General features: G+C 43.4%; 1 protein-coding gene across 2 annotated transcripts in view; it reads right to left on the bottom strand.

The window, feature by feature from the left end:
* Positions 1-270: 270 nt before the first annotated feature.
* The window catches only part of NCKIPSD (NCK interacting protein with SH3 domain), an 83501-nt gene continuing 59557 nt past the window's right edge, over positions 271-24214 (bottom strand). For both annotated transcript variants that reach the window (XM_033141009.1, XM_033141010.1), the window contains 8 exons: positions 23972-24142; positions 22817-22903; positions 20337-20475; positions 11770-11850; positions 10804-10932; positions 5621-5713; positions 3662-3834; positions 271-1969 (listed from right to left, as the gene is read on the bottom strand). In XM_033141009.1, the coding sequence (XP_032996900.1) occupies positions 1766-1969; positions 3662-3834; positions 5621-5713; positions 10804-10932; positions 11770-11850; positions 20337-20475; positions 22817-22903; positions 23972-24142 (1077 nt within the window). In that variant the 3' untranslated portion in view covers positions 271-1765. The remainder of the gene's footprint in view (positions 1970-3661; positions 3835-5620; positions 5714-10803; positions 10933-11769; positions 11851-20336; positions 20476-22816; positions 22904-23971; positions 24143-24214) is intronic.

The following is a 24214-nucleotide window of genomic DNA, read 5'->3' as shown; positions in this document are numbered from 1 at the left end:
AAAGCCAGCGGCAAAGTGGCGGGGGAGGAAGGAGGAATGTCCCCCCCGCCCCTTTGCCGCTGGCGGCTGCAGAGGAGGAATGTGCAGCCCAAAAGCTGCTTTCTCCTCCTCTGCAGCCGCCGCCAGTTTTGAGTTAGAATATTTTTTTCCTTGTTTTCCTCCTTTAAAAACAAGGAGCGCCTTGTGGTCCGAAAAATACGGCACTTCCAATATCCGGCAACTGATACAGAATATGCAAATACTATCAAATTTAAAACACACACAAAAATATTTATCCATTGACTATGTTTATTTGATTCTATGAAAGTACAAATCCCTTTCAATGTCCACAATAGTTTTTATTTTAAACATTTCACTTAAAAACAGGGCTGTTCACTCGTCTCAGACAGTGACCCCCAAACTAACACTTTGCTCACCAGCTCAAACCTGATGGCCAATTCTAGAGGCTCCCGGCACTGACATCATACCAAAGCAGATGCCCTGGCCCAAGGCAATTCCTTAATTTATTTGGTTCACATTAGGTTTAGAGGTTATCCAAATATTTCCAGTTTTAATTCAAGCTACTTCTACACTGAAGGTTGCAAAGCTCTTGTTTACCCACTCTGCAAAGAGCTTTGGCAGCGTGCATGTTTATTAAGATATTACAGACCCGTATTAATATGTGAGCCTGTCGGAAAGATCTAAATAGGAAAAAGCAGGCAAATCCATTTTGCAGGAGACCTGGAGGAATTAGATAAAGAAAAGGGAGCTCTCCCGATTTGTGCATATTAAGGAGCAGAGCTATCAGATACCAGGCTTAAGCAGCCTTCAGGACATAAAAAGGTAAAGCTAGGCAGAACCAATTGCTATTAAGCTCAAGGCAAGAAACACCCCCAGGCTGGAGGGAGAAGAGCGTGCACTGCCATCTACAGATACATGGGTCCTTGTGTGTGCAGTGCCAGAGGCAACAAGGCCAGTACATTGCAGGAGACAAGCAGCAACTCTCAAAAAAGACACACCTTAGCAGTGAGTCCAAGCAGAAGATCTGTCAAAGGAACCCCTGCTGCCTGGACCATCGTTATCTCTCTGCTGGCGCCATGGGCGAGAAATTCAAGCGCAAACACCACGGCATAGAACAGGAAGAGAAGCAGGTGCTTACTTGTATTAGACCCCAGATAAGCCGGTCTCTAACCCAGAGATCAAGCAGCGGGGTTTAAAAAGGACTGAAAGGCTTACTGGACACAGGACTAAGAGAGTAGCAAGCAGCAGCTCCCTTGCTAGATTGCAGCACTTGAGCACTAGACACAGCAGACGAGATGTTACAAAAGCTGGCCGCAAACACTGGCCTACTCCACTGGGTAGCGGCAGGACAAGAAATGCAGGTGGAAATGGATGCTGACAGCAGAGACCTCTTGCTTTGGGATCTTAGGTGCAGCTCAAAGACCCTCAAGGTCACAGGCCTCTGCCCTCTCTCCTGTGCAAAGGTCGCTAGGGAGGTATATTCTCCTAGACTTGTCAAAGCACTCCATCTGTGAAGACACCTCTTTTGTCTCCAGCTGTTTTGCCCCACCCCTTAGAAGTGGGCAGAAAACAATCAACTTTAGCTAACTGCCCACTGACTTGCATAAATGCTGAACATTTCTTCTGTAGGGCCTTATGGCACTCCACTTAAACCTTAGGGCTCACCTGAAGGGATAATAAGGTATGAGTGGTACTGGAAAAAGGGATGGAAAGGATACAACCACAAGAGGCGTTCTTATCTCAAACTGTCTTTTCCCCGCACCAGTTAGCTGTCTCCAGGAGATATTTCTGGAAACTCCTTATAGATCTCTTGGATTATCATTTTGTCCATCTGGCACTGCTGACTCTCCTCCTCTTCCACCATGATGCGCTGCAAGGTCCTCTGCAAGTCAGTGTAACGGTGCTTGTGCTGCAGGTATGGCGTCGACCGGATGATAGAATGCATCAGAGACAAGTATTCCATCCGCAGCTGTGGGAACAGAAGACATTGAAAAGGGCTTTAGCAGCAAGATAAACACAAGCGGAACCACAGACATTGGAAAACAATCTGTTTGTCAAGTGCAAGACTGCAGCACAAGCAATTGCAAACAGAATAGGCTCGTAGGTGAAAGATTCCTCCACAATCTTTGTTCTCCCCCATTGGTCCGTAGGGGCCCCCACTTTCAGAGCAGTTCTGGAAATCTATTTAGCCAACCAATCAAATTAGCTGAATAGCTTTCAAATACTAGTCAACTGGACTCGGACTCAAGTGGCTCAATAAACAACATCCCAGTGCTAGATTTGCCTCTTCCATTTCAAGCAGCTTCAGGGATGAGAACAATTACTCAACTAACCCTGGCCAGAAAGAATGCAGACTCTAGAATATACAGCCTCATTGCTTTACACAGGGGAGAAAGGAGATGGTAGATAATACTTCAGAGAAACATACCTCTACGTTTCAAGCTCACTGTGTGAATCCAAAAAGAGAGAAAGCTAAAATCCCCAACCTTGACCGGCCAAAGGCCCAATGAACTGAGAAGCCCTCCTCTGAAAAGAAACTGTCAGCCATGCATATTTATTGGTCTTGTAGTCTAGCCTATCGGAAAAAGTTTGAGATGGGTGACAGCTTTAAGAGCAGATGTCTTTGCAACTACAAAATATAAAAATATATCTTACGCATGCATAATTCAGGCTTTTAGTGAATCACTAGAAAAAGTAGTTTGGCAATGGGAAGACTAGAACAAAACACAACCCTTGTGTCCATTTGAGCTTTTGGAGCACAAATGCTATCAGGATGATATTAAAGTGATTTCAGAAGCAAGATGCCGAAATATTAGTGCCCCAAACCCATTAGAACTTCATTGCAAAACAGGAGCACGTTGGATTGGTTCTGGGAGGCAAATGCAGACTCTAGACCATTAGTCTTCAACAGGTGGTTCAGGACCTAATACAGCCGTACCTTGGACCCCAAACGCCTTGCAAGTTGAACGTTTTGGCTCCTGAATGCCACAAATCTGGAAGTGAGTGTTCCGGTTTGCGAACGTTCTTTGGAACCCAAACGTTTGATGGGGCTTCCGCGGCTTCCAACTGGCTGCAGGAACTTCCTGCAGCCAATCAGAAGCCGTGCTTTGGTTTCAGAACATTTTGGAAGTTGAATGGGCTTCCGGAATGGATTCCGTTGTATGGTGAGTCACAACAGCAGTGCTTCCACCACACAAATATATGGCTGAAAACTTAAGCAGTGGGTCCCCAAATGCATGTTTGGGTTGAAGATGGGTCCTGGGTCTGAAAAGGTTGAAGACTGCTGTTCTAGAGCATTGGCACAATGTGCTTCTAGCATTCCATCGCTACCAGGAGATGCACCTTCATTATACTGAAAGTGTAGCCTCAGGGCCTGTATACAAACCCCACCCACAAAAGGTAGAAGCTGTAGCACTGGCTGTTCCTTTTGGCTTCTTAAGAGCTTTACTTCTTAAAATTAAATAAAAGCATCTTTCTAACCCTGCTGGATGTGAAGATATGCTTTTAAGTGTGTGGCAGATGCCTGCAAGCTGGAAGAGCTGCCTATCCATTCAGACACACACCAGGAAGCATCCACATCTTCACTCATGTTCAGTTCTGCCTCTCTTTTTTCAAACTTCCGAAGAGGAGACTAGGGCTTTCTTTTTCTTTCCGTAAGTACCTTTTCTCCGGGGGAGAGATCTGCAATCTGCCTCACAATTATGTCGATCAACACCATCATGTCCGTGTGGTAGAAGATGTTTGCTGTGTCCTTGCTGGCAAAGATGTCCTGTAGAAATTTCAGCACGGAGTGGGGCGGCTGTGGCTGGTGCTTGAAGATGCACACAGGGTCATCTGATCACAGGTTAGAGAGAAAGAAGCTTGTTGTGACATGCATAGACATGAGCCTCCCTTTAGCCGAAGGAAGCAATTTATACACAATGTGCGTGGACGGAGAGGCTTAGCTAGTTTCTGAGCAGCAGAGAAACCAGTCTCTTGAAGAGCAGAGAGATTTTCCTCCCCATTGCAGCACTGCCCTAGGAGGAGAGAGAAAGCTTTCCACAAGTGCATTACCCTCGCCTTATATTCTCCATCAGCGTCTCCCTTTATAGAAAATTGGCATAAACTGTATTCTGACACATGAGTCATACAACTGTAACATTTAGCTTACTGCCTAAGACACCCACTTCTTCCATGGACCACTTCACTGCTGCTCCGTACATGAAAAAGTGTAAGTGCAGAACATATACTCCTGCACAAGGGACAGAGAAGGTAGCTGTAGGGAGGTGTTCAAGGAGAACCTTGCTTAAGTCTTGGCATTTGAGAAATAAACTCAAAGTCGGGTGTCAAGAGTAGGCTCTCTAGCAACAACTAAGGACCTGAAAGGAGGCCAAGGCAAGGAGATTCAAAAGCTAAAAACAGCCTGCAGTGTGCTAAGAACATCATTTTCAGTCTGTAAAAGGGCTTAAGCCAAGGAATAAAGTAGAAGCATGAAACACAGGAAGTCATTTAAGAGCAAATCAACAAAGTAAAGGGAGCTTGAACACACACACAAACAATAAGGGCCCTCATGCTCCGAAAGACATTAGTCCACACAATCCTTTGTTAGGAAGGCATAGAATACTTAGGGAATTAGAGGGTGTAGGGAAAAAGTTCTCCTGCTTTAATGAAGTGCTTTACAATAGGCTCTACAGCAGACTCAACACTGGCAAAGTATTCTATAGTTGGGCTACTTGAAAAGCTGGTGGGGTGGGGGAGGAAGAAAACACAACAGGATCCCCTAAGAAGCTAGACTCTGGAGGTTTTTGGTTCACAGAGGGTGCCAGTGGGGAAGAAAATCCAGTTGTTGAGACATAAACAACCACTCACACACCCTGGTTTCAAAATATTACTGGAGGCTGGGCACAAAGAGAATAAGTATAGATCCAAAGCTGATGACAAGACAAGTTTGTCAAACCATAAATCCTTTTGAAGGAGGGAAGGGAAAAGCAGAAGCAAAATACAAAACAAAGTTTGGGGGGGGGGGGTCCCTTGGGTTTGTTACAGTGACTACCAAGGCTAGAAAGTATGCTTTTAAGAAATGGGGAGGGTTATTAGGATTTCACATCAGCTACCAGATCCTTTATTCAATACCATCTCCCCTGGTTATATAGATCTCAAAATCCCCGAGAAACAGCTGCACAGAGCTTTGCACTAAGTATTATACTGTACTTTTATTCTGCTTCGCAACCAAGACACCCCAAAGTGATTGCAAACAGCTATTAAAAATTCAGTTCCCAAAAATACAGTTCTAAGGACACCATGGTTAAGATGTTGGGGGAGCTGCATTCCATATGGCGCTTTGTCTAGTTCTACAAACTTGGGATGCAGCTCCTTGGCCAGATAAGGTCACTGCATGCCGTTCTGCAACTAACTGAGCAATTACCTGCATTCCAGCAGGTCAATCTCCTTATACCACAGAGGCAGAACCGACTCCCCTGGCCTAGAAACTTTAAAAGGCAGAAAACTTCACGGGAGCTTAGAAACTGTTTGCCAATTATTCCTCCTCTGCAATGTCAGCAGGTGCCACTCTTCAGATCTACTTGGCCATTAGTGCTGCCGTTATCTCAAAACAGTAATAGAAACCTGCAGAGGCACTCACCCGCACGGTTCAAGAGGAGAAGAAGCTTTTCTGTGAAGGTTTTGACATTGGGGTGCTTGCTCACGGTAACCATGATCACATTATGCTCAGGCACTAAGAAATAAAACAGGCTTTATTAGAAGTGACCAGCTGCCTATAACTGGCTTAGTTACAATACCTATCAGTGATGGAAAAAAGAGAGCTGGGAGGAAGACACATCTCCACTGTCCACCCCCAACTTCTGGAGTGTCGCAGTGCAAAGTGGGGTCTCTCTCTATAAGTGGAGGGTCTCTGTGCCAACCGGAACGCCACTTATTCAGGAGCCTACAATGTGTGGGAATCTTTTATTAGTAGAGGAGGCTCCCTGCTTCATAGTCGTCCTCCACAATGGGGATAGCGACATGGGTAACGGTGGAGCTCAGTATGTTTGTTCCTGCTCGTGTTTAAGGCTTGCGACCAAGCAGAATGACTGAATAGGGCTAGTGTTGTTGACCCGGATGCACATCCCATTTCCATCCATCAGGTCTCACAAACACGAACATATCAATATCATAATGCTGTTGCCTAAGATGGGACTCCACCGGGAATGCTGTGTACAGTTACTGCAGAGCTGAAGCAAGATCACAATAAAAAGGGACGCCAAAATTATTGAAGGAATGGAGGCAAGGGACTTTTTAGTTTAGAGAAAAGGAAGTAAGAGGAGACATGACAGAGGTGTATACAATTATGCTTGGTGTGGAGAACGTAGATAGGGAAAGGGTGTTCACGATTTCTCATAATATTAGATGTAAAGCTGATTAATATTCTACGGCCTTGAAATGTGTTTGTGCGGCTTATGGTTTTATTTTTGTTCAAACTACAGTGGTATCTCAGTTTATGAACTTAATCCATTCTGGAAGTCCGTTCTTAAACCAAAACTGTTCTTAAACCAGGACACGTTTTCCCTAATGAGGCCTCCCGCCGCTGGTGCCCGTCCACCGTTTGGATTCCGTTCTTAGACCGAGGTAAAATTCTCAAACCAAAACACTATTTCCGGTTTTGCGGAGTTTGTAAACCAAATCGTTCTTAAACTGGACTGTTCTTAAACCGAGGTACCACTGTATTTATTTGCTCTTTGACCCTATATTTTTATCTTGTGAACTGCCCTGAGATCTTTGGATGAAGGGCATTATATTTAATAAATAAATAAACAAATGAAATAAAATGAAGTAACAAGACATAGTGCAAGCAAATCAGGATGACTGTTCACCGTCATATCAGTTCCCCGCAAACCAAATAGGACCAATGTTCAGTAAACAGCTGACACTGTATAAACCTCTGTATAAACTTTCTGTAAGCGTGTCAAGATGACTGCAAGAAATAGGTCATCCGGAGAAACCCTTGCTGTATGAAGCCTTGTTATGATGTAACCGGTGTTGTAATGTACTTGCTTGTTAAAAATACCATTTTCATTTTATACACGTGTTCCCCCCTCAATCTTTGGGCTGTCACCTGTATCCTCCATTTACACTAGTTTTCTTTATTACTTTATACACCGGGGGGGGGGGGGGGACCAGTACCACTACTTAATATATATATATATAGCTTTTTGTTATTTTCATACATGAAACTACTGAATTTGCTACTAGCCATTATCAAGCATTAAAGCCATGGAAGCCCATATTCAAAATCTGGTCGAAGATTCTAGAACAAATGTTTAACTTATACAACGCACACTTCTTCATTTCTACTGTGTGCGTTTTGCATCTAGTCGGTGCGTCAGGCACTGTTTCGAAACAGGGGCTCACAGCTTGCTCCTGAAATAGTCATCAGGGTTTATGCTGCAAAATTCAGCTGCAGAAATATGTCTTGCTAGGTAATGTGAAGCTCCCTGCTCTCCAGTCAGCAAAGTACACCTGCTCAACTAAGAAGCCAAGATTATTCAGACAACCATATAGAAAATTGAGCTTACTTACGCTACACCACCGCAGGGGGTGGGAAGAAGCCAGAAAGAGGCTCAGACAATGCCACGCAGTGGAGGCCCACCGCTATTTCTGCACATTCCATAATTGATGCCATTCTATCACACAGCATGGGCATGGCTATCATAGGAAGTGCAGGAGGAAGAGACAGGAGTAAGTAGTCAACAGCTCCCTTCCTCCCTGTGAAAAAGCTAATATTTCACAGTCTGGTTTAAGTTTAATTTTGTATGTTTCATACTCCCATCCTGAACAACTTGTAATGAAGGCAGCAAATGAAGAATGCAAATCATTTTTTTAAAACAACAACAACATTGAGATGCCATAGCCTCTGCCTGATCAGGACTACCATTGGTCTGTCTGAGTCACCTGACTTTGCGCCAGCTACCTCCCACCCCTTGTCTCATGGACAACAATCTCATTACTATTCATGCGTAGGGAGGAATATTTTTAAGGATTTCTTTCTGTTCTGTTTTATTTTACGTTTTTGTGCTTTATTCCTTAAGATTGTGTTGCCGCTTTTACATGGGTTTTTTTTATTTAAAAAAACATTATTTATGCTTTTTCAACTGCAAGTTGCTTTGGAAGGCCTAGGATGGAAAAGATACATGGTTATAATAAGAATTTGGGCTTATTTGTTTTTGTTTCAGAACCATACAATATGGCTATATATGAAGTGGGGAGGGAAACCCATAAGGATGGAAGAAGGCAACTGATTCTGTCTTGACATCCCTTGCAATTTGCAAATGACCTCAACTTGCCATGGTTATTTCTTTGCCTCCATTACTGCTCCCTCCATCTGCACATACTGAATGCTGTGTCTAATACTAGTTGGCACTCTCAGGGCAAATCAGAGCAAGACAGCAGAAAGGTAGAGGTGCGTCAGGGAAGAAAACAGCAGAAACCTCTACATGTCGGGAAATGTCTGTAACATTTCAGAAAGCATCATGACAAAGACAACACACACACACATTGAACGGGTTTCAGAGAAGCAGAATTTGTGGCCTTTTCTGCGTTACACACTCTGGCGGCTTGAAAGACATAGACTTTTTTCTACATAAAAAGAAATGCAGTCCAAAAAGAGGCTGAGCATTAGTTTGCAAGTTCTTGACTAAGTTCCAGTTTCCCACTGTACCCCAGGTGGGCACAAAATAATTCATAGAAATGCTCTGCCCGTCAGGTGAAACAGTGTAATTACTCAAACTAGCCAGCACTGAAAGAATAAAACAGTAATGAATAAAAGGGAAGAAAAAATAGATGCATTATTAGGTGATTAATAATGCAACAGATTTATTTATTTACAAACACACACATACTTTACTATAACCCGTATCTTAATGATGTTATCCCTTAAATACTACTATGTGGCAAATTACTGGATGCGTTTATAGCTGCTTAATCCACTCCACTTCATGAAGCCAAGGTGGAAAGGCATCCCATGCAAAAGCAGAAAGCAATTAAGGCAAGGCCAGGAGAACATGGCAGCATAATAATTTGCCAAGATATTCAGGATTAACAAGATGCAGCCTGATACCACAGTGTGTTTTGACCTGCTTATGACTGCCCACTCAAAAAATTACATTAAAAAGTGCCTGCAATCACCAACAGCAAGGCTAAGTTAAGCTGCTTCCCAAAAGGCTCAGCCTGGCAGGAACAAGGGGAGATCAAGTACTCCTGGAGAAAGTGCTGCCCAGCAGAATACCGTTATAAGGAATAACCTACAATGCTTCTACAGCTAATGAAATTCAAAAGGCACAGCAAGGGATAAGCAGGACATCTGCCAATCACCGAAAGGAGGAAGATGCCCAGTTAAATGCATTGCTAAGGACCCAGTACTTGTTACAACGAAGTCTCAGACCAGAATTTCCTCCCAGCACCCCAGCTTTGAGTCTCCACATTTCTTGGAGCACAACTCCAAGATGTCATATAGAGGAGGGTGAAAGGTTGTTTTCTGCTGCTCCAGAGAAGCGGACAAGGAGCAATGGATTCAAACTACAAGAAAGAAGATTCCACCTAAACATTAGGAAGAACTTCCTGACAGTGAGAGCTGTTCGGCCATGGAATTTGCTACCAAGGAGTGTGGTGGAGTCTCCTTCTTTGGAGGTCTTTAAGCAGAGGTTTGACAGCCATCTGTCAGGAATGCTTTGATGGTGTTTCCTGCTTGGCAGGGGGTTGGACTGGATGGCCCTTGTGGTCTCTTCCAACTCTAAGATTCTATGATTCTATGAACTATGAAAGTGCAGTTCTCACATAAACACTTTACCTATTGGGGAAAGCAGGGGGGGGAGGAGGAGGATGAAACTGTTTTTGATTGTCCACAGGTTAATATTGACAGGTTAATATTAACCAATGAACATACAGCCAGTCAAGGAAGCTAAAGGGTGTAGGGGGAAACACGTATAGGTGTTTATATGCTACCAATAGAAGCCTCCAAGTCAAGACAGTAGAACAGGCGTGTTCATTTTTAAAAGGGGGCCATAGATGTAGTGGGCAAAAAGGAAACCAAGTGGAAAGAGAAATGGAGGGATACAGGGAAGGGCATACTGTGGACATCAAAGAGGGCACAGTGCTAAACAAACTAGGACTCTCCAATGGAACAACTTCATCCACAGAATAATTCTAGCGGGCAATACCAGCCTCAAACTAATTCAGCATTGAAGACATACCTTCAGGGAAGCACGATCTTCAATCTGCCTCACACAGACTGGGCAAGTGTGTGTTCTGACTCGGACAAAGAGGCAAAATTTCTAGATACCTCAAATGACAGTGCCCTAGAAGAGTTGGCCATGGAACTGGCTAGAAAGGAGGTGACTGTGGATTTAATCCTGAATTGTGCCAAGATGTGTGCATGTTGCTGAGCCAATTGGAAATACTAATCACAGTGCAAAAGGAGAGCTCTGATAGGTCAGTGTAAAGTTCCAAGGGGAAAACTGCCAACCATGTTTACCAAGTTGGCAGAAAAGTGTTCCCTCTCGAGGAAGAGGTGCAGAAATGAGAGCTTGCTGGCAAGTCCAGAAGCAGTTTAAATCTCCCTTAATAATGCCTGAGCTCATATTTTCAGAAATGTAAATCTGCTCCCCTTCCACCTGTAGAGTATGGCCAAGTGTCTTATTTAAATCTATATCTTACCCATTCCAAAACCCAGACAGATGCTTCTTGCAACTTAAACAAAGTACAGTGAAGGATCTTCCACAGCTCATTGCAAACCTTGGCATCGTCTCAGCTGGGAAAACTTTTATTACTCACCTGGAATGTGAAGGTTAAAAGCAAGAAGAACATTAATGAACAGGTCAGGCAGCTGGTCTGTGGTGTCTGATGGCAACCCATCTTCAATCACATCCAACAGAAACTGGACAAACTGGGAATTGAGGTGCTCTGTGCAAAATAAAATATGTTTAGAAATGTTTTTGTTCTGTGTTTTTTTAAAAAAGAGACTCCACAGGGGACATGATTTCTGGCATGGATCTGGGAAACTAGCATTCAAATTTCCACTCGGTCATGAAACTCACTGGGTGACCTTGGGCCAGTCTCTCCTGCTCTCATCATAACCTATTGCACAGGGTTGTTGTGAGGATAAAATGAGGAGGAGAACTATGTATGCTACTTTGAGCTCCTTGGAGGAAAGGTAAAGGTAAAGGTAACGGTAAAGGTAAAGGGACCCCTGACCATTAGGTCCAGTCGTGTCCGACTCTGGGGTTGCGGCGCTCATCTTGCGTTACTGGCCGAGGGAGCCGGCGTACAGCTTCCGGGTCATGTGGCCAGCATGACTAAGCAGCTTCTGGCGAACCAGAGCAGCGCACGGAAACGCCGTTTACCTTCCCGCCAGAGCGGTACCTATTTATCAACTTGCACTTTGACATGCTTTTGAACTGCTAGGTGGGGTATAAATGAAATAGACTGTGGAAGGACGGAGTTGAAGGCTTAGGACGATTTATCAGCTAATAAGAAAGACAGGCTGCCCTGTCTTGACTGATCTCGGGGAAGCTGAATTCAACACACAGTTCTGAAGGGAAGACCAAGCAAGTTTTCACTCATCTGGGCTCCATCCAGTTCTCATATTCCCTGTAAGCGTTTTGGTGAGCTGTTTCCCAGACTGTGGAGAGCAATCTCGGATCAAGCTGTCTCTCTTTAATTATAGGTTAAAAAAACTGCAGAAATCCTCTGCTCAGTGGCAGGTTGCCATCCACCCCCTGCGGTGGAGCTTTTTCTCACCATAGTGATGATATGGCAGCGGTTCTCCCATACAGAATATCATAGCCAGCACCAAAGCAGAGTAGCACATCTTCTGATGGTCTGGAAAAGAAAGCCGTGAGTTTAGTTACACCAGCGCCAGGGCACATGCTCATGCGATCTAGACATGGCAAGCGTCTAGAACAGCCATTGGAGGAAGGCAGCTGCCTTGCTTGAAGGTCTGCCCTCTTTTTTCCCTAAGGCAAAATTTCTGCTGCACTGAAACAAGTCAAGACAGAAAAATAGATTATACAATGGATGCAGCAGATCAGAAGATATGCGTTACATTTCCGGCTCTTAAACAGATATTGTATTGGCCCGAATATAAGCCGCAACCACATATAAGTCGCACCTTTAAAATTCAAGGGGGGAGAGGGGAAAAAGACAATACCCAAATATAAGCTGCTCCCTTAAAATTCCGCAGGCACTCACACCCCTTCCGTTTTACCATTATGTCTGTTTCAGCAACAATATCATAACAGCCAATTTTTGTAAGGTCACAAATTTAAGCCGCATTTTAACTTTTCACAGTTGAATTTGGGAAAAAAGTGTGGCTTATATTTGGGCCAATATGGTACATTTCTCTCGATATTTGATACCGTCAACAAAGTCTTGAGTCTTGTAGTGGAGTATGCAAGAGCTGCATACTGTTAAGTTTAAATACAGGGAATTTGCCCACTGCCAGATGTTGCTATATAATTCTCACCATCCCCGCCCCCATACCATGCTGGCCAAGGCTGATGGGACTTGGAGTTGAACAAGATCTGGAGGTCCACAGTTTCCTCATCTCTGGTCCAAAGACCAGCATGTCACTGCAAAAGGCAAGGGCTAAGCTCCATGTCTGCTGGGTTTTTCTTTTTTCTACATTCCTTGTTCTATGTTAATTCTAACTGAACTTTCAGCTATCCATTCTGTCTGGTTAAGGCAACAGAGTTTGATTTCCGCAGGGCAAGGATGGGAAATCTGTGGCCCTTCAGATGTTGTTGAACTCCAAGTCCCACCAGCCCCAATGGTCAAGGATGATGTGAGTTGTAGCCCATCAACACCTGAGTGACAGATTAGCCACCCCTGCTGTTGAGCAAAATGGTAGTGACTTACTCCTTACTGCAAAGGGTGCCTCCATCCATTGGCTCTAATAGCACAAACATAATCAGCAGTAGAGGAAAGAGTCTATTCATTCCCTGCTTTCATATTTCCTAATTCCAATCACCTCTTGCCCAATACATTTCAGATTGGTGAAATTGACTAGACCAAACCCGGAAGTAAATTTTACAAAAATGAAGTTCACTGTAGAGGAAAAACTTGCTTTTCAAAGGAAAAACAAGCTTAGTTAAGGCATTAGAGCACACATTTAAAGAAAAATGGATTTAATAAAAATTCCTGATTTAACTAGTTACTGATACACATCAGGACAGGACCTCTTCTCCTATTTCTCTGACTGCTAATTGTATTACTGTAGTATTAAATTCTGATTTGATTGCTTTTTAATAAAACAGGGGGTGCGGCACAGTATCAAATGCTGTGCTGGGGAAGAACAGAATTCTGCTTGCCCAGAGGAATTTCATCACTCTTCTCCCCACCCCACTTCCCAGAGCCCTCCACAGACCTCAGAGTCTTCTCCAAAAGGTATGGGGAGCCTCTGGAACAGATTTTGGGATAGTGGGGGAGGAGCTGCAAAGGGGGAAGAGGGAAAGGGTACAATTGGAAATTTGCTCACACATTAAATTCTGCCCTTTGTATATGGATTTGTTTGTATGCTTTGCTGTTAATTGTGTTGAGCTCCTAAGTGAAAGAAAAGCAGGACAATTTTAAAAATATAATAAATCTGGGTTAAACAGCTTCCCCTACCACAAATAGTATTTCAAGATCTCACATATATTGTAGCTTGGTTTGGTGGTTTTTTTGTTTTTTGTTTTACAGCTGTTCCTGTAGAACACATTTCTTTCCTATAAATCAGCAATTGTTTGGCTACAAGTCACCTGAGATTCAGGCTATTCCAGGTGTGCGTTTTCGCTTCCTTTCCAGTGCACATTTGTACCTCATGCATCAACCTGTCCTGCAGCCTGCTAGTATAGCACAATTTTCACTGGCAGCATCTATACATGAGCGCTCCACAGAATCACAGCCACTGCCTTTCCTGAATCTTAATTAGTTGGCATGTTCCAGTAGGGGTTTAAATAAGAAACGCCACATGATAGGGCATATGGCCACAATGAAATATGCACTGCACTGTTTACAAGAGATCATTAAAGCATGGAGAGGTTTACACAGCCTAGTTATTATGTGCAGCGATGAATAACCCAGTAAAAGTTGGCTCATTTCTGTATAGGCCAATACTTGGGTTATGTACTCTACTGTATGTGATGATTAGCAGGAAAGTACTTGGACTTCGAAAGTGTGGATTTGTCAATTTCTTTCTCAACATGTTTTGTTTCCCGGGTGGGTCCCAACTTTCATCTGGTACAACTATCCCCTTCCATTAGATGTGACCGCTAGTCAGGCAGATGAACTTAAGAATTTGTGGCAGGGTTGGACACAGGTTTTCTGAAGCTCCAGAACAGGTTAGAGAGCGCCAATGTTTCATATGCACCTCGCTCTGTTCTTTTATCAGCAAATGTGTCATCCGAGAGAAAACTCTCGTGTCCAGACGCCATCAGCTTTGTTTATGGGTGCAGCTGCCTGGGAGAGAGAAGGCCTTTGGCTGCCTGGGAGAAGGCCTTTGGCTGCCTGGGAGAAGGCCTTTGGCTGCCTGGGAAAGGAGTCAAAGAACAGAAGCCCCAGTTAGCCAAGAGAAAGGATAAAGAAACTGGGGGAAACGATACATGATCTAACAATATGTCAACAACTCAAAAGCACCCTAAAACTAAAACAAGGAAAGAGCAGAACAATGAAACATGTTCTGCTGTATAGGATCTCTGCTATTCAAATAGCAAGCCCACCAGTGTATGTGGATTCTAGGCAAGGAACTATTTGGGGCTGATGGGCCTTCTAATGATATCAAAACATCACTGTAGCATGTGCATTGGTTTTGCACTGGGCAGCAGTGGCCAGTGGCAAGTGGCAACGTAAAAGCTGGCGCTGGCCCCTGCTACCATTTTCTCTGGTATTGTATCCAGTAGCAGTTACTCACAGAGGAATGAAAAGAGCTAAGGCAATTAAAGATTTGTAGGAAATATATCTGGAATGCTAGAGGCCGAATGCAATATGCAAGCTAATTCAATTATTCACTGCATGCTAAATTCATTGATACAAAACCTTAAGATTTGTTCTGAGCACCTAGTTCATTTCTCTTAAGTCATGGTAAAATGGTGCGTCCTTAGCAAATGTGACCAGTCCCTTTTCTATCCTGGGCATATTAAAGGAGGAGGGAAAAGGGTTACCAGTAGCTCTAGGAAGACTAAAAAACCATGATTCAACCCAATTCGCTTTGAAGACACAGTACTGCAATTCACCAGGGGGGACCTCTGATGACTGACACTACACACAAAGCTGAGGCCAGTTTATGAAGGGCAGAGGAAATGAAAACTGCAGAGTTTTGAGTCAACTTGAATGTTTTCTGAACTTAACCACAAAGCCAATCCTCTGGACCACAAATGCAACAAAGGAAGATTAGGACTTTGGAAGGGCTCGAAAAGTGAAACTCATAAAAAAAGGAGAGAGCAAAACAAAAATGTAGAACTGACAGCAGTGTTGTGTGTCTATGTAGCAATGACAAGGGACAGTTGATTACAGGAGTGGATTATAAACACAATTGTTCTAGTTAATACTGCCTTGCTGCGTCTTATAATAAGCTTCCCCCCAAAAAATACCATGTGGAAAAGATTTGCAGGCTAGAAGCACCACAGGAAAGTGGCTGTCCAGGGGCAAGAAGCATCTAGCAGAAAAAGTTGGACAGCAGCCAAGGTGCTTGCATCAGCACAAGGGGAAAGCATTATTTCATCAAAAGCATCCAGAATCCATGCAGAGAGCTTTAGCCTCCAGTATTCCTCTTTAAGCACCAGGCAGGATCCAATGGAACGCTTGCTTCTGGCTTGACAACAATCCCCAGCCGCCTGAGAGTTGGCATGGATTGCTCTGCTCTTTGCCATCCGCAAAAGGGATTAGATGCTCTGCAGTCTATCAGAAGACAGATCAGCCTCGATTCCCAAGTTCCAAGCAACAAAGTATGCCTCTATCACTCCAACACTCAAGGTCATTTTTCATGAGAGAATCTGTTTACAGTTTTGTGACAGGAACAGCAAAAAAGGAAAAAGAAATCATCTGAGCACTGTTGCACAAAATGGCCCCTGGAAAGAAAGAAATGGCTGACATGGACCGGTGGCAAAGTATTCACTGCCCCTTGGCACTTTTCCATTGTCTCGGTGATCAGTCCTGTTTCATTGTGAAGTGTTATTTCAAATGAACTGGTAACTGACACGAAGGGAAAGCGCTGGATAGTTTTGGCTGTCAAAATCACATATCTGTCAAGGTCTGCCATTGCTAACACAAGAGCAATAGTGTGTGCGCAAGATGAACGCTCCTCAGATGTGCTGGGTGGGGATAGAAGATGCTCAAGCTGAAAATAAACGTGACAGGAGGGCATGGGGCAGAATATCTTTCCAGAAGCAGATGCTTCAGTCAAACGAAAGCGTATGTAATATTTATAATCTAGCCTTATGGTCTCTTCCCCTAGCAGCTCATTTGTATTGTATTTGAAGTGTGCAGAATTGAAAAACAAAACTGTTAGGGCGCAACTGCACAAAAGCTAGTTAATACTAACCAGGAAGCAACTACTGGCCACAAAGCCAGAGGCTGACTCTAGAAGATTGGAAGGTACTATCTGTAGGGAGATCACAAAGCAACAGCCCAGGGCAGCTACCAGAAGAACATGGTCTGGACATCTGGTGACAGCTAAATTGGCTGGCCAGGTTGTGCAGGTGCTACCACACAGATCTGGCAGGATGGGCTTGTAGGAGGGAAGAAGAAACGGGAGACAAAAAAAGACCTTTTTCAGCGCCCCCAGCAAAGACAAGTTAGAGGTCTAAAAGGGCACCCAAATGAACTCTGAATTATCCAAGCAGTAGATGAAGAAAGGAATCCATTTGTGAGAAACACTGAGTATAGAATAAAAACATCTGCCTGTAGACGAACTTATAAATTAGTGATGTATGGAGCCGAAAGTTTATTTTTAGATGCCAGCAAGCTAGGGCTAACCTTGAAATCCAGGCAAGCTTCCTGCTAGAGTGAACGATGAGAACTACAACTTCAAGTACTGCCATCTTAACCAGGAGAAATAAACAGCCTTACAGAGACTTTTGCTTGCCAAGATAAAAATGCTAACAACTTCAGACACTGTGGACAATCAATAAACTGCTGTGATAAAGAGAAAGCTCAGACATCTATAAGCATAACAAGTATAAAGTGCACGCCGGATCATATTTGCATTGCAGCAACACAGGGAATGAATGAATGTATCACAGAGCATAGCCGGGTCGTTGCGTGAGAAGCCAGTTGCCATCTCCCAGATCACCATCCCACCCACTCAAGAACACGCATCGCCTGCCTGCTCCCCATGCTAGCTCTGCTCTGTAGTTTTCCCATTTTGTTTGTGTTAAGTGTGACTGTCGGATTTTTTTATACCTTCAGGGCAGAACAATCTTGGCTATCTGTATGCAGATAACGGCAGCCTGGCATTCCCTCTCATCCCCTTGCAGCTCAGCGAGGCTTAAGAGTTGCATCCGATCAAGCGCAGGGCATTCATATTGTCTGTCTAGCCTACCCTGTGCTTCTGCTGGCTTTAATTAATCCTCTCTCTCTTGTTTGCTGCTTGCACTGAGGAAAGGCCATCTTACCCTATGCATAGCGCTCGAGTGTGCCCCTCAAATGGCTTTTGAATGCGACAAATGAAACAAAACAGAACTGCGGTTTTCTTAAGGATGGCCAACGCATTCTCTTCAAAGTTTTGTTCTTCAAAGAAACCGAGTAGTGAGCCTCTGTTCAGACTTATCGAACAGATCTGTTTGCACCCTAGACAGACGGAACACAGTTTCTCATTACCACGGCTACGTTGCACCCGTTTGGTAAATGTCCGGTTCTTCCCTTTAACCCATAACTCTAGATTAAAGCCATTAAGCTTCCAAATCCTTTATCAGAAGCCTTGGGGTGTCTGACAGCAAACCTCATTTTAGATACAGTGGAACCTCGGTTTTTGAGTGTTTCGGAAGCCAAACGTTTCAGTTTTCAAACGCCGAAAACCCGAAAGTAATTGCTTTCATTTTTGAACGTGCCTTGGAAGTCGAACGGCTTCTGAGACACGTTTCTCAATGGAATCTTCCGACTGCCCATTGTGCCTCGGTTGTCAAATGTTTTGGAAGTCGAACGGTCTTCCGGAATGGATTACGTTCGACAACCAAGGTTCCACTGTATATAGCTACACCGTGTGTGTGTGTGTGTGTGTGTGTGTGTTCTGTATGGCAAGCTGAAATGCTTGTGCGAATGTATGCTGTGCAGCTGAATCCCACCCAGAGCTGGTAAGGCTGCAATCCTATGCTCACCTGGATGAGAGGAAGTCTCATTGAACTCAGAGGAGCTTACTACTGAGAAGACCTGAATAGGATTGTATCACAGGAGGCTATGGGGTGCAAAGGTTAGCGCTGAACTTGTTCTGGGAAGATCAGAGTTAAGCTTACACAGCTAACACCCTCTGTCTAACCTCTCACTAGTATGCTATGAGGATAAAGTGAGGTAGTTCACCTGTACAGGTAGCTCACCACCCTGAGCTCAGTCAGAGGATGGGATGCAAATATGGGTAGTCATATAATCATCATTTATAATGCCTACCTTCAAGGGTTATTCATTTGTATAGAAAAGTAGGTTGTTAATGCCATGTTTGATAGTGGATTATGGATTCAGTTTTAAAAGATTAAGGGTATATCATGTGCGCTTGTGTTAGTTTCAGAGTTGTAATTAAACTAGTTCCCATGGTGGCTGTCTGTTGCAGCACGTGTGTGTGTGTGTGTGTGTGTGTGTGTGTGTGTGTGTTACTAAGCCAGATAATTTTTAAGGGATACTTAACTGATTTTTTAAAAAATCAAACAGCCCATTAAATCCCAATAAAACTCTCATTCTTTCGCCAGTGTACTAGATGGCAACAGGTGACAACACCGCTAAGTCAAAGACAGCAACTCTTTTTTTTTTAACTATTCCATGTTCAACAGCTGAATATAAAAAGGTAAAAGGAAGCAAGATATAGCCCACTAGAAAGACACCATGGGCTTCTTTCTCCGAGATATGTATGCATTGCCCATCAAAGCCATGGAACAGACAGAAAGCCAAGAGATTTAAATCGGCACTTGGCAGCAATAAACAAACTGCAGAATTAATTTATTCAGCCTGCTGCATATTTTATACATATCGAAGAGCAGAAGTAGCTGTCTCTGCTAAACCTAGTTAATAAAAAATGTTCTCTGTCTAATGAAAGCACTTCCAATCTTTTTCTTCTGCAAAACTTTGCTTTCAAAGACGTGGCATCACACGAGTTCACCCATGAGATCAAGATCTACCGCCCGTTTTAAAACTGCAGTTCACCACCCCCCAGTACCACAGCCATATCATCATGCTATTGCTCTTCCCTCATTTCTAAATCAGAAATACACAAGGCCATCCTTCCCCAAGATTTACACACACTTTCCCTCATAGAAAGGTCAAGGTATCATCCTCCCAAAAAAACCTATATCAATTGTCTCCAAACTCATCCAAGCCATCTTCTGAGCCACTTGAAGATTTACCTGGGAGACATGCAGTCACTTAAATAAAATCCTAGTGAAGCCAAATACTCAAAACAGAACTTTCAACCAGGGGCCCAAATTCATGACAATTCAGAATGAGCAAGATTTGCAGAGTTTAGCTGGGGAAATGGAAACTTGAATGATCATTTAGAAGGAGGCCAGTAAACTCAAAACACTTAGATCAGCACCTAACTACTCACTCAGCTACCTGGGAGATGCTTGCAAAACCCAAACTAAAACTCAAGCACTCTCTCTTTGGCTATCGTGAGCTGCTTCTTCAGCTTGCAACAGGATTTCCAAGGATGTAGAAGCATGGAAGAAATGCCAGGCAATTAATCAAGGATATGGGTAAGAGAATGTACTTTCAGATCTACTTTCCCCTCACTCTCTTCTCTTCCGGTTTATAGTCCAGCCTCAGCCATTATCTGCTTCAACTTGGTGGCAAAACTTGACTGTGCCCATCATTCTTAATTTCCTACTAACACCCATCTCAGAGACTCTTGCAATGGTGGATTAGATTGCTGTCCAAATACCTGTAACAATTATTTTGGATGCCCAATCTTCATAACCTCACAAGCTGCCCAGAATGGCTGGGAAAACCCATTCAGATCAGATGGGTGAGTGGGTAGTGGTGGTGGTGGTAGTAGTAGTAGTAGTAGTAGTAGTAGTAATAATAATAATAATAATAATAATAATAATAATAATAATACTGTACCACCACCTCAAGATCTCCATGACAAGCAGCAGAGATGTAGCAAAAGCCATTTTATAAGCTTGCCTTACCTTGGGTATGAGTCTGCATGTCTCGAGCTAGCTCCATTGGCAGGACCGAATTCACCAGAGCAGAGATAATAGCAGCATCCAAGTTGCACATTGCTCCAAAACACTTCAGAAGCAGTAGCCGTAATGGCACTCTGTGCTCCTAAAAAGTTTTAAACGACAAATTTTAAATGACAAAATGCCTGACAAATACTTCCTATTTGTTACCAGTACTCACTGAGGTAAGTATTTAGTTTAAGAACTGAGCTCAGCAAAGCGAGTACATTTATCTTCACTGGAACAGTTTCAAGTTAGTGAGCTCACATGGAAGCTGGCCTTTCAGGATATGCAAAATGGTGGTGAACCGGATTTCACCATTAGTGTTTCTTGCCTAGATCTTTATGAATAAGACAATCAATAAACCAGGAAACCATGGTTAGTGACTTCTAAAGAAGCCAGAAATGAAGCTACAGCTTGTTTGGGAGTTATTAACCACAGTTTCCTGGACTGGATGTACAGAGAAATGACAGTTAACCTAGACTTCCTGGCTTGTTGAAACCAGCTCTGCACACTACAAGACAGTGCCAGAAAACCTCTTCCTACTTGAGGCAGACCCATTTATTACCAACTTCCAATTAGCCTTCTGCGTCAATTTGTAGCATCACACAAGTTTTGTTATAGAGTGCAATCCAAGCATTGTTTGGGATTAGAGGAAAGTAAGCTTACTCCTCAAGGGAGAGTCTCCTAATTGGGAACTAACTGGGAACAGATCCATTTTCCACTAGTAAATAACTCTAACTCCTCTATAATTACTTTTTGTGTGTGAAGATCCTTTCAGATATTTCATCACAGAAATCCAACATTACACTTGTAAAACTAATTTATGATCCATACAAGTGGACTATCAGCCACAATGGCAACTCTCACCACACAGGAACATGCCTCATACCAAGTCATACCGTTGGTCGATCTAGTTCAGCCACAACTACAATGACTGGTAGCAGCTGTCTGGGGTTTTAGACAGGAATATCTCCATCTCCCAGCCCTACCTTGAGATGCTGGGCATTGAACCTGGAACCTTCTGCATGAAAAGAAGATGCTCCAGCAGTAAACTACAGACCTCCCCCTACTTTCCCTGCGCTGGATTTTTAATAAAAACATATTTAAAATAAAATGAATTAATTATGACAAGCATAGGAAAGTGGATTATCTAGGGCAGATGGCTGTAACAGCGAGCCCTCGGAAAGGGATGGAGCCAAGAAGCATTCTTGTAGGCTCTAAAGAGAAACACCTACATGTTCCTCTGCATACTTGATTTCCTTCCTTTGTCCCAGAGAAGTATCTTCATAACCTAATTTCCTACCCAAAGCTGTTTATGAATGCACAGATGTGCATCAATTAAGAGAAGAGTAGGAACAGCCTGCCAATGTTCCCAAGGCATTCTCAGAAATCCTTCCTCTCGATGACAGCAAAGCTGCTACCTCTGTTCCTGAGTGGAGTGCTTTTGTGTGTTTTTTTTATAAGGGGCAGCTAGATTTATCTTCCAAGCTGCTAGCAGAGATGTAGCGCTTCCTTATTTCTACTACTTAAGCAAGTGTCCATGACCAAGATATAAGGCTTGTTTTCAGGCACACTTTTCCTGATGCCACAAATAAACTTTGGAAATAAGCAGTCCTTTGTTATGGCTTCATTTACAGCTTACGCTCTCTAGGTTTACAGTGTTAAGCTCACACTCAGCATGCTCATATTCTTCCTCTGCTCTTACTGTTTGGCTACTTGATCCTAGTGTGGAATACTACGGCCTTCTTAGTTGCCTGATTTAACTGGCAAGCCCATGCATGGGGAAACTGTGCCCCCCACCAGATGGTGCCACACTACAACATCCATTATCTCTAACCACTGGCCAGATGGAAGTTGGACTCCAACAGCATCTGGATGGCTAAAGGTTCACTATTCACAGGCTACACAAACCAATTAGAAATATTCCTGGAACCGAGAATGCCAGGAGAAGGTTAAGGTTCTTGACAACACTGTCGTAAACTTGTGTTCACATTTTCACTTACTCCTGTTCCCAAAAACTCTCCATCAGTTTTGATGTGTGAACAAGGATTACATAAAAACAGTGTGCCTCCTACATGCAACTGTGATGATGATGATGATAACAACAACAACAACAATTTATTTATACCCCGCCCATCTGGCTGGGTTTCCTCAGCCACTCTTGAGCTCTAACCCGTGTCCAGTCAGATTCAGAGTGAGTTTTCTGCCACTGGTGCTCTAGCCGTCTCAACGACGGTTTCATCACCCTCAGCTCGGGGGGAAACCATGGGGCTGTCTGGGCTCCATGCAATCGGAGAGGGCACTTCGGAGCCAGACAGTCGATAGCCCTGGTTAACTCTGCATTCCAGCGGGCCACCAGGGAATCAGCTGAAAGGCCATCAACATGGGATAAAACATCCTTTACCATTCTCTGGAAACAAAAAATATTGACTGCAGCCTCATACCATCTGATAATATGTAACAAGGGACATAACCGATTCGAAGTCATTCTTCTTGCACATCTTCTTGCAGACTTCAGGATCCGCATCGGTCTGGAAATGTGGATGGAAAAATCAGTTTCCCAGTGAACCAAGAATGGATTGTTTCTGACAATAGCCATGCAAGATGAACCTGCAGATCTGTCCCAAACCACATTCTTTCCATTCCCAAAACATAAACTAATATATCGCAAACTAAAGTTACATTCAGTACCAAAACAAGTCTCTGTCCTGAAACAAAAACAGTCTATAGATGTATGGTCCAAACAACAACAAAAAAACCATATGTAATTCCAGAGAGCTATGTAAGCTGCTGAAAGGCCCAACAAGAGCATGCCACTACCTATAAAACATTCTGGAAGACAAAATAGCTTATAAGGGTTTTTTTCCCCCAACCCCCAAATTTCCAATTTCAGTCCTAGAAGAGGAAAAGGATACCCTCGAGCCAATCACATGCACTAAAATGCACCAAATATGAGAGGTATAAGTTGTTTTGGACTTTCCCGCTTGCCCACAGATGTTTCTTCTGAAAGAGTCAGCCTTTTAATGTAAATTCCCACCTGCAGACTCCTTACTTTAGAAACACTATTGAAGTTCACTCTAAAAACAAACAACATTAGGCAATTTCACATTTCAGTTCACATTCATGTTTGTACACATGCTGGCCTCTCAAGAGAGATATGGATCAAGACAAGGTTATCATGCCACATACACAACAGAAATGCATCTGTATCATTCTTTTTTTCCATCCCCACCCCAGCTAATAAGTTACACCAGAGCTTTCCAAACTGTGTAGGAACATGTTAGTGTGTTGGCTGCAGTGTGTAGTTGTGTTGAGCAAACGCTTCCCCGCGCTCCTCCTGGGGCTGGAAAGGGGTTAGCTTAATGGGTAAAACTGAATTACTGTGTCACAAAATGATGCATGTCTAAAAAGTGTGTCACCAACATGAAAAGTTTGGAAAGCTCTAAGTTACACTGTCTTGATTGCTACCCGGGGCTCCTCCGAGAGGATATGTGGGGGTATAAATTCAATAAATAAGTCAAATTTTACATTTCTGCTGAACAGAATTCCGAGAAAGTAACCAAGTCTCCAGCCATGCAAAAGCCAGAGAAGGAAATTACCAGAATACGAAGCAGTTCCTCCAAGTAACAGCAAATGACATTTTCATCTTCATAGAGGGCCCAGCTGCGTTGCTGGGCATCATCTTTATGGCGGGCCAGATCTGCAAATATAACCTTTAGCCTCTGTTCGTCATGGCAGATCTGACCAGAAGGCAGTCCTGAACAAAGATCCTGCAACAAAAATAATACACATCACTTTAACAGTGAGCACTTACTGGAAAAGCACTTGTTTTCAACTATAAT

Source organism: Lacerta agilis, chromosome 2 (genome assembly GCF_009819535.1).
Source record: "Lacerta agilis isolate rLacAgi1 chromosome 2, rLacAgi1.pri, whole genome shotgun sequence".
Classification (NCBI taxonomy): domain Eukaryota; kingdom Metazoa; phylum Chordata; class Lepidosauria; order Squamata; family Lacertidae; genus Lacerta; species Lacerta agilis.
The sequence above is the reverse complement of the archived record's forward strand: the minus strand, read 5'-3'. Positions and strand labels throughout refer to the sequence as shown.